We start from the raw sequence: 10,524 nt of genomic DNA on the forward strand, positions 1-10,524 counted from the left end.
AAAGCCCGGGGGCACATAGACCCGGATTGCATCGTTGCCGAGCGTCCTTCGGACGAAGCTATACCGCAAAAACTCCTCGAAAAACTGAATGTCTAAACGCTTTTGTAGCCGAGGAACGAAAGTTTTCATTCGTGTAAGTAATGACAGTTTTGGAACCTTTCATAGCCTATTAGGGACGGGAGATTACGGTTTCATTGACCGTTCGACTTTTATACCACACCGGCGGGGTGGGGGGGGGGGGGGGACAGCGGCAAAACTCCAGATTTACAGAACCTGGCAACGCATTTCCTCCTAAGACGGGCAATGAAGAGGCGACAAAAGGAACAGCCGAGGAACAGAAAGGTCAATGCTTTCCGGTTTGGACGTACGTTCCGCGGAGGCCAGGACGGCGTCAGGACAGGCATGTTAGTTACTGCAAGTTCTTGCCGGAGAGGCGCATACTAACCGAATTAATTTTAGACAAAGGCTTTTTGTCCTCTCCCTCTCGGAGGGGACAGTCTGACTCTCTATTGATCGTTGAGTCACTCCTTCCCTCGGTAGAGGAACTCACAATTCTATCAGTAAATAGATATGAGAGCACCAGAGTTTGCAAAACCGAGTGGTAAAGAAGCCGGGCCGAACATGAGCGTGGGCACGCCCTATTCGGAGTGGTGTGCGCCGCACCGTCGGGTCTTTTCTGCCGACCTGACGCCTTTTCTTGCCGATTCAACATGGCGTCGGGAACACCACCGGAAGTCGGACAAAGGGATAACACTGATTGGCTGTTCAGCTAGCGAATCAGTGCATGAGAAGCGTTAACGGAAGTGAGGGAGGTAAACAAATGATTTAAGATGAAAGATGGAACACACACGGACGGCTATTTCACCTCATCGGCTTATAGAGCTCCTGTTCGTTCATGTTTTCAATGGACGAGAGTGAAAATGGAAAGAAAAACGCTATTTGTTGTTTTTTTATATCACGGAGTCTGTTCTTCTTCTCTGTCTTCCGGTTGTTCCGGTTGTTGCCTCTTTTGAATGATGAATACACACTACCGCCGCCTGCTGGTAAGGAGAGTTATTGCCACTCACGCATTTGCAGTTCATACGTGCTCGGCTCGGATTTGCGGTGTGTTCCAGTGCGCGAAGTCGGCAAATACGCAGGAGAGTCCGGCGACGCAACAGTCGGTGTCGGCGTCGGCGACTTCTCAACTGTCGGGCCGGTGTATCTGGGCCTTAACATAATGACATTACTTTGTAACACTCAAGCTTCTATTGGCTATCATTCCAACACATTGTTAAGTGGCGGGAAAAAAATACAAATAAAGCACTTTTTAAACGTTAAAGCACGTAAACATGTCACAGTAGAAGCACAAAGTACAAACAAGAACCTGCAAATGAACAGAATAGGGCTCCTATGCAAAACATCACCAAAAGGCACATAGGTTGATTGCTAGCGTTTAACTACATACAATGTTGAATTATGTCCTTAGAGTCAACTACACTGCGTAACAGATAACAATACAATCAAATTGTCTGAGCTATTAATTATAATTTAAGCCTCAACTATCTAGTACCGGTTGTAATTTGTTGCTCTTCGTAACCTTCCACAAAAAATGTCTAAGTTAATTCTGAATAAAAATGTCTAGTTTAATTTCCTGGAAAAGGCGTGACAGTCAGAGTGCCTAACATCTTAATACTGTTTGTTACCTTATTACTAGTTTTGTGTTCATACCCGCTCAATCATGCCAAACAAAAGCAATAACTGCTTTGAGGCAATTCTGTTTAGACATGTGAAAGTGACAGACCTGTAAGAATAAGAGACACATTTCATGTTGGAAAGACTAAGATTTCCCAAATTGCATCATTCATTCCACATATAAAATTCTATAGCACCACTTATTCACATGAGCTCATCCTGCCATGGCAGTGCTCAGCGTCTGAGGCAAAGTCAGCGCCTGTGGCTCTCCGCTGTGCCTCTCACACGTGCAGCCTGGACTAATGCCTCCTACAGGCTGACGGTGCACTAAAACCTCAGCGCCTCGGCCGGAGACCACAGCCGGGCTGTACAGTAGAAGCAAGTAGCTCATGGAAAACATGAAACACGGAGGCCTCAGTGGAAGCATGAAATGTCTACACTTTACTTAAAACCACATTGCACCCAGTAAGTGAGAGGACAAAGAGTGCTGTTTTTGTTGGACACAGGCCTACACGAAGCTTTAAAGAAGAGAAGGCACAGTGGACGCTTCATAGGGAGATAAAGATGACCTAATGCTTCATGACAGCAGATCAAACTAGTGCCAGCTGGCGCCTGATGTAGGCCTACTGGATATTAAAAACTGTCAAGATCTATGAGATACTGCAAGTTGTAAAACCAATCAAACCTGACATCAGAGAAACTACTCTATTGAATTCTAATAACCCGTAGCACGATTTTTCCACTTTGTGTGCATAACAAAGTACTTGTTTGCTGTCCAACATACTGTACATGATGTCATGAACCAGTTTCTGTAATGCCACAAGGGCCCTACTGTACAGCACGTCATACTCCTCTTTCAAGACCATATTACAGCCTTTCATGGGGAATTAACTAGTAATTTCCTCAGAATGACACAGTATCCAAGATTCAGCCACCTGCACAAACCATTTAAAAATTCCTCTTTGGTGAAGAGATGCTCTGAGACACCAGACCGCGGTGCAGCTTGTCTCTCATTGGATGTGTTTGTATCCCTGCTGCTCCTTAGAAACCAGCCCACAAGGTGAGCTCCTGCACCGGGATGAAGCCATTAGTAGCCTTTTCTGTGAGGAAGTCATAACAGAAGAATGGTGGACATGTCTCATTGCTGAAATTCAACATTTTAATGATGTGGTTCAGTTTTTGTGAACCGCAGTTAAAGTGAGGAATGGCCTTAACTACAATACACAGTTTATGATTTATTTCAGCTGTGTGAAGGCAAAACATCACACCCATGCAAACATATGCCATGAACATGTGAGATATTCTTAGAAGGAACACCTATAATTTACTAAAGCCAACTTTAACTGCTATGCAAAGCCTTATTTAGACCATTAAAAGAAAACATGTTGGTCTTTTTGGGGTTTGCCAGAAAAGCAACCGGAAATATCCGAGACACGTGGATTTAAAATGCGTTAGCACTTCAGGTCTATATCCACAGCTTGAAAAGCGTTGTACAGGACTCAGAGGAAGCCAGCTAAAGCTAAATGTATCTCAACCATGGGCGTCACAGCCATTATATGAGGGTGGGACAAGTCCCCCCATCCCCACCTTTTAAAATGATTAGATTAGACCCCCCTGACTTTTACCATGTCGAATGACACACACACAAAATGTTCAGGAAATTGTTAATACAGCGGAAATCCAAGCTGACGATCTCTTGGTTTGATATGTTTGCTCCCCCAGACAACATGGACATAAGAACATTTTTCTGTGTTTTTTTTTTTAAAGACGACCCTGAATTAATAATCAAATATGTTTCTTTACTATTGGATGAATTACAAAGTGAACCCATAATTTTCCTGATGCTAGTATAGCCACATAAAAGTATCAAACCACTTGTTGCACCAGAATACAGGAAATTATATCTACTCTGTTTTCTGGGGGAGGACCCCCACACCCCCCGTCAAATTCTCCCATCCAAATTGAGGATGCTTCCTACGCCCATGATCTCAACTGCCCTACTTAACAATACTATTACTCAATAATGTAGTCATAAGTAGAACCACAAAGATGCTTGTGCACAGGTTTTTTTGAGTCTGTGCCAAAAACATTACATTTAATTAAAAGTTAAAGTTGGAAAGCAGTAGTATAATTATTATTAAAAGATAAGAGTAATTGTGTGTGTCAAACAGAGTTAGTTACATAATTAAGTCAGTTCACTTTAGTATCAACTTGGCCCATGTTAATATAATACACTCGGTATCAATTGTTTACTTTAATGATAAGCATTTACGATTGCAACCTAGCAACAATAAACACAGTTTTACAAACCCATCCACTGAGTATAAACATTACATCACCATGAACTGATACTAAGATGGAGCTTTGTTTAAAGTAATAAATATTAGACTAGAAGGTAACTATGTAAATATTAACACAGATTTTAAGTCTACAACTCAAGTGAAAGCTTCATTAAGTCTCGTTTAAGCCAACTACCAGTACAACGGTATAGCTAAAATAACAAACACAACTACACCAAACTGGAAGGAATTAAAGATCAGAAGATAAGATCGCAAGGAAAAATAAATGACATGCAAATACATGTGCAAGTGGAAATTTCACAGAGCAAAAGGGAGGCGGGGAAATGGGCTTTTGATGTGCATGAGCTAATCCATGTTGAGTGTTATTGAAGGCCATGGATACAAAGCAGCCTGCAGCCCTGTTGCCCTGCGACCACGTGCACACAGGAGTGGCCTGATGGCAGGAGTTCAAACTCTTTGTACTGGCCATTCAGAGCCGAGTGGGATGGCATTGGCCCGACTCACATTTTGTAAATACCTCAGAGTATTTCGCTTCTAAATTGAGAAGCCTCTTGTTGAGCCTAGTTAACTGGCCATGTTAAGGTTTCCATACCAGAGAACAATAAAAGAGGGTAATCCCGTTTCTATTAAATTCCTGTAAACCAGGACTGACAAGCAGGAAAAATGTCAATTTTCATCCAAGGGAAAGGACACAGCTGCCCTTGTTTTAATGGCATTTATATTAAAATCGAAATATTTGTGTTTCTCCTGAACAGCAGCCAAATATTTATAGTGTTCCTTTAGCTTGACTGTCCTAACTATCAGTCATTATAGGGGTAAAGCTTTGGATACTTATGGATACTTAAACCGCTGAACTGTTTAAGGAATGCTGGGTATTGCAATAACCTAAATCAGTGGTTCTCAAAGTGGGGGGCGCAGAGGGATGACAGGGGGGGCACGAGAAACAAGGAGGAAAAATGGTTATTAAAAAAAAAAAAAGATTAAAAAAAAAAAAAATCATAATTTGAAAAATTATTGATTCGAAAATAATATGATACATTACAGTACTATTACGTCTGGGTCTCTGTGTTTCATTAAAGCTCAGCTCTGTGTGTGCGTGTGGAACGAGCCATTTTGTGTGCGTGCGAGAGAGAGAGAGCGCACCGGTACCGGAGATCGTTGTTGTTAGCTTCTGGTGCTAGCGAGCTACGCTAACGGATATAAGGAGTTTTTTCAACAACAAGGTGGAGGAGAGTCCTCTCCTGTCAGACTGAGAGACTCAGTGAGCTAAAGGACTCTCAGTGTTATCTCAGTGGGTCTCAAATGTTTTGGTCACCATTAATGTAAACAATTATTTCCGAGGCACACGTTTATATGATCATTATAGTTATAAAAAAATAAGAGAATAAATGAAAAACAGGTATGAAATACTATATGACAGTAAAAAATGAATAAAGTTTAAAAGGGTGATTTGTAAAATATCCATAAAGAAAAAGTAAATCTGTTTACAGTTCTGTTTCAAATGGGTGTTGAGAGATGTATCCATAGATNCAAAGTCTTGGCTTTCAGAATATTAAACTTGTTTCGGCAAATTCAGATGATAAATACAACTTTGAAGCTTGTAACGGCCTAATTACAAGCGAGAGAACGGAGTAACTTAACGTCACAGCAGGCAGAACAACAGCCGTGTTTCTCGTGAAGGATTTCCCGGGAAACAAACACAATACACACAAACGCTACACAAACACACACACATACACACACACACACTCGCGAGCTTCTCCCAGACCAGCAATCCAAACGAAAATATCTTCCCTCCGTATTATTTTGATCATTTGCTAATAATCAATCAGATCGATGGATTCCAGAGAAGAGAAAACTTTGAAGGCCTTTTTCTCAAAATGATGACTCGGTGACAGTCATTATATAATGTGACATATTTCGCTTAATATTTGGAGTTCAACAACAATCCTGATATCATTAGAAAGCTAGGAATATCCTCTTTCCAGCAGTGTATACAACTCAAAATGTGTCTTCGGGTCAATGCGACTGATTTTGATAGAGCAGGTCACATATGTTCTCCAAATCAGCCCGACTACATGCTGAACTCATGTCCTCTCTTCCACAGATGGACAGTTGACGTGTCTGTTTGACTGCCCAAAATGCCCCCAGGCCACCCAGTGCCCGGGTACCCGCTGCTTCTCCTCCATAAACCTCGACAGCCGCGGGGTGGTGTTTAAGCACGGCTGCCTGGTGGGGCTGGATAACATCCATCTGCAGTGCTCCACAGCTCCATCCTTCAGACAAGCCATCTTCTGCTGCTCCCAGGACATGTGCAACGACAACAACACCAGGAGTCTGCTGAGGTCTTTGCTGCCAACAGGTTGATATAAGATCATACCATGCTTCCTTTTAGCACATCAATGAATTGTCAACTTATCATCTTTCCTTATTTCCCCCTTTGTCCACAGCCCCAGAAGGGGAGCCTGTTCGGTACCGCGTGGAGACGTTGGCTCTCTTTGTGCTCGGTCCGGTGGTGGTGCTGGCTCTGCTGTCTGTGGTCTCAGTTCTGGCCTGCAGGAGGCTCCACCACGGCCGTCTGCAGAGGATGCAGGAGTTCGACAATGAGCAGGGAGCCATAGACGGCCTCATCACCTCCAATGTGGGAGACAGCACTTTAGCAGTAAGATAAAGACAGGTTCTTGTTGAACCAATTAAAAGAGTTTCACTACTAAGTAAAGAGAGGTTCCCTTTAACTCCTAGTTTTAACAGAAATGATGTTATGTTTCTTCTAAAGATGATGACATAAGGATCTAATGTGGTATCTGTGTGTCTTCAGGACCTGTTGGATCACTCGTGCACATCGGGCAGCGGGTCGGGTCTCCCCTTCCTCGTGCAGAGGACCGTGGCCCGGCAGATCAGCCTGATGGAGTGTGTCGGTACGTTTACCACGCTGCAGAGCACACTCATCTGCAGGGTGGATTCAGGTCTCTGACTGACAAACTGATTTAATCAGATTTGGGCCTTGCGGGGTAAATTGCTTTGATTTCCCCCTTTTTCTTTATTTGGTATTTCTCACATCCCCTGTTACATCAAAACTATTTGAACATTTTCATATAAAAATAAAGATAGATTATATATAAATTAATCTCACACCTCAACTGCAACTCACTCAAATATATAGAAAAACTGTCCTGTTTATTGACTCTATGCTTTAAAGTCATTTAAACCAAAACTGACCAAATATTTATACAAAACTAATTTATACAAAAACCGACAAGCAGCCGGTCGCACAGATTATTCAACATGCACATTGTCAGTAATTCGCGCCTCAGTTCAGCTTCAGGTTGCAGTAGATATGATCAGTGTTTCGGATGACTGTACATAGTTATTCTAGGATCAAACCCGTATGAAGATACAGATCTGACATTGATGTCAAACAGATGATGCAAGGGCAACAATGATAGGTCACACATATTTGTATTATCTGGAACAACTGTATAAACACCGGTCATGTGTTCCTTTGTTTTTGCATTCTTTGTGTACACTGTATATAAAGGTTGTGTCCCCTGTATTCAATGATGACACTTGTATTAAGGTTGGTGATTTAAGAGTTATTCATGGCAGCTCTGGCACATTTCCTTTTGAACACTCAAATGAAAGTATGTAGGTCACATGCTTTGAGTCGTTGTTGTGTGCCACACTGAACAGATGGACCAGTTTAGAATTTGAAAAATGTGGCTGTGTGCTGTTGATGTGGAAATATCAGATGCTTTCAGTCAGCTGCAGTGTCAATGTAGCCAAAACAAATCTGAATGCACACTCTGAAATGTTCCTCCTCTCTCTTTTCTTCCAGGCAAAGGGAGGTACGGGGAGGTGTGGCGGGGCCAGTGGCAGGGCGAGAACGTGGCTGTAAAAATCTTCTCCTCCAGGGATGAGAAGTCTTGGTTCAGGGAGACGGAGATCTACAACACTGTGCTGCTAAGACATGAAAACATACTGGGTGAGTCTGCTTCACACTAAACTCTTAGATCTTGTTAGACCAGTTGTTTTCCAAGGGGTGAACAATTAAACAAGCAAAAACATGTTTCTGGTTTTAAAAGATACGATTTTCCACATGTCTCGACTGGAACTCAATTTCATTTCTAATTGGAGCCAATAAACACAACCGCTTTTTAAAAAGAAATCTCTCCATATGTCCCCTAGCATTACCAATAGAGTAAAAAGAGGTAGAGTTATGTGTTGCGTATCATTTTCACCATGAGGAAATACCTGCCAACAAATGTTTAGGTCATATTGCCAACCCCAACTCTGCTGCATTCATTCCTTTCAGAGTGTATTTTTTTAATAATGTTTCCAAGAATACAGTTTATAATACAATTTCCTTGTTGTAGATACATCTCAAATGCCTTCAATGTCCTTGTATCTTAACAACTTAATCTTTGAAACAGTGACACATTCTGTGGAGGTGAACACATTAAAAAAGCGTATCATATCATGCAGTCCAGCATCATCACACTGATAGGTAGCAAGATTGACATAACAGCAAATACAAATAGAACACATTTTGATGAAGCTGTCTCTTCTCCCAGGCTTCATGGCGTCCGACATGACGTCTCGCAACTCCAGCACCCAGCTGTGGCTCATCACCCATTACCATGAGAACGGCTCACTTTATGACTACCTGCAACGAGTTGCCGTGGAGACGTCAGAGGGCTTAGCGATGGCTGCGTCGATAGCCGGCGGCCTGGTGCACCTGCACACGGAGATCTTCGGCACAGAGGGGAAACCGGCCATCGCACACAGAGACCTGAAGAGCAAAAACATCTTAGTCACAAAGGAGCTGCGCTGCTGCATCGCAGACCTCGGTCAGTCCGTCAGACAGGACCTTACTTTTATTTCTACCATTGTTATTCTGGTAGTCTCTGGGATTTCAGTCCCTTCCTGTTGGAGCTCTTTGTCTAGTACTTTATGCATCAGACTAACCATGGGACTTGTCTCTGTATGCTACATGTTTAAGTAGCATTAACAGATTAATTGATTACAAACATATATAATACATTCCCACACACATTTGACAGAGATGACATCGATGTCATAGTACAGTAATTCATAAAAGTGTCATAGTAAAGTGTTTTAAAAAAACATAATTGTAAATAATGCATCTATTTCTTTTGAGCATTTTGTAATGTTTGGAAACCAGCATTGTGTTTTTAGGGTTGCAGTCTGTCGGGTCTTTTTCAAAGCATCTCTGTATGTCCACCTTTTCAGCTGGTGTGTATACATGCCAGAACTTCTAAATGTGCCCAGATTGTTTCTAAGGTTGACTAAAGTGCTGTGTGCAACTGGCTGTTGCAGGGCTGGCTGTGACCCACTCGCAGGCAGACAACCAGCTGGATGTGGGCAACAACCCCAAGGTGGGCACCAAGCGCTACATGGCCCCCGAGGTTCTGGACGAGAGCATTCAGATCGATTGCTTCGACGCCTATAAGAGAGTGGACATCTGGGCCTTTGGGCTGGTGCTGTGGGAGATAGCAAGACGCACATACAGCAATGGTGAGTCATTCTGTGCATTTTGAGGACTGTGACTTAATAAACATGTATTTGCATATCAGCTTCAGGCTCGGCTGTTCAGAGATACCTAATTTAGTCTATTTACTTTAACTCATTTCTATAATGTTCATGTGACCCCTCAGGTATTGTTGAGGAGTACAAGCCTCCGTTCTACGATCTGGTGCCAAATGACCCCAGCTTCGAGGACATGAGGAAGGTGGTGTGTGTGGAGCAGCAGAGGCCTTTCATTCCTAACCGCTGGTTCTCTGACCCTGTAAGTATGACATTTTTGAGATTTGAATACCATACTATACTATTACCATCTGACATATTATATACCATAATAAGGCCTTCTTATTACTTGTTAATGTCCATGACATAGATGATAATGTTTTATGACATACTACAATGATCATTTAGTAATCTTTTTTTATGACTTACTATATATTGACATTTCTTTATGACATACTGCAAAACAAACAAACTATAACATCTAAATGTAATATTATATTAACACAAGCCATAAACCTTAAGAAACATGACTGGTCCCTCAAATCAGTGTACTGCAGGTGAGATAACCAGACCCCATTTAATACCCAGAATGCTCTTCAAAAATCTAAAAGCTGCTGTCAACATTAGTTACCAGAGTTTCCTCTCAATGTGTATCTCTGCATGACATCCTTAAATATCCCCATCATCTTCATTTTATTCTTATTCTTTATTAGGACCCCCGTTAGCACTAGCATGAGCATTGGCTATTCTTCCTGGGGTCCTCACACACACAGAAAACCAAAAGAAAACAACTCATTTCATGCAATTTACAGTGCTATATGAAGTGAAAACTAAAATGGTTGTCCAATTTTAGCAATCATAAGGCCAAACAAAAAAATACAAATAATTGTACATACAGGGTATATGCAGGAATCCTGAAGTCAAATGTAATCCCTTTTTTAAGACCTTTTTTAAGACCCTTTCCATACATTTTAAGACCTCATCTCCACTTTGAGTTTTAACCGGT

The 10,524-nt window shown here is 41.9% G+C and overlaps 2 protein-coding genes across 2 annotated transcripts in view; one reads left to right on the plus strand and one right to left on the minus strand.

The window, feature by feature from the left end:
• The window catches only part of LOC104965963 (gamma-aminobutyric acid receptor subunit alpha-6-like), a 599,227-nt gene that overhangs the window by 239,597 nt on the left and 349,106 nt on the right, over positions 1-10,524 (minus strand). The window lies entirely within an intron of this gene.
• Positions 1-10,524, plus strand: part of acvr1l (activin A receptor, type 1 like) — a 20,427-nt gene that overhangs the window by 2,268 nt on the left and 7,635 nt on the right. Inside the window, exons 3-9 of the mRNA XM_010795035.1 lie at positions 6,082-6,336; positions 6,425-6,636; positions 6,793-6,892; positions 7,810-7,956; positions 8,546-8,821; positions 9,312-9,509; positions 9,650-9,780. Of these exons, the coding sequence (XP_010793337.1) occupies positions 6,082-6,336; positions 6,425-6,636; positions 6,793-6,892; positions 7,810-7,956; positions 8,546-8,821; positions 9,312-9,509; positions 9,650-9,780 (1,319 nt within the window). The remainder of the gene's footprint in view (positions 1-6,081; positions 6,337-6,424; positions 6,637-6,792; positions 6,893-7,809; positions 7,957-8,545; positions 8,822-9,311; positions 9,510-9,649; positions 9,781-10,524) is intronic.

The sequence above is a fragment of the Notothenia coriiceps genome, unplaced genomic scaffold, assembly GCF_000735185.1.
Source record: "Notothenia coriiceps isolate Sejong01 unplaced genomic scaffold, NC01 NC01_scaffold00037246, whole genome shotgun sequence".
NCBI lineage: Eukaryota > Metazoa > Chordata > Actinopteri > Perciformes > Nototheniidae > Notothenia > Notothenia coriiceps.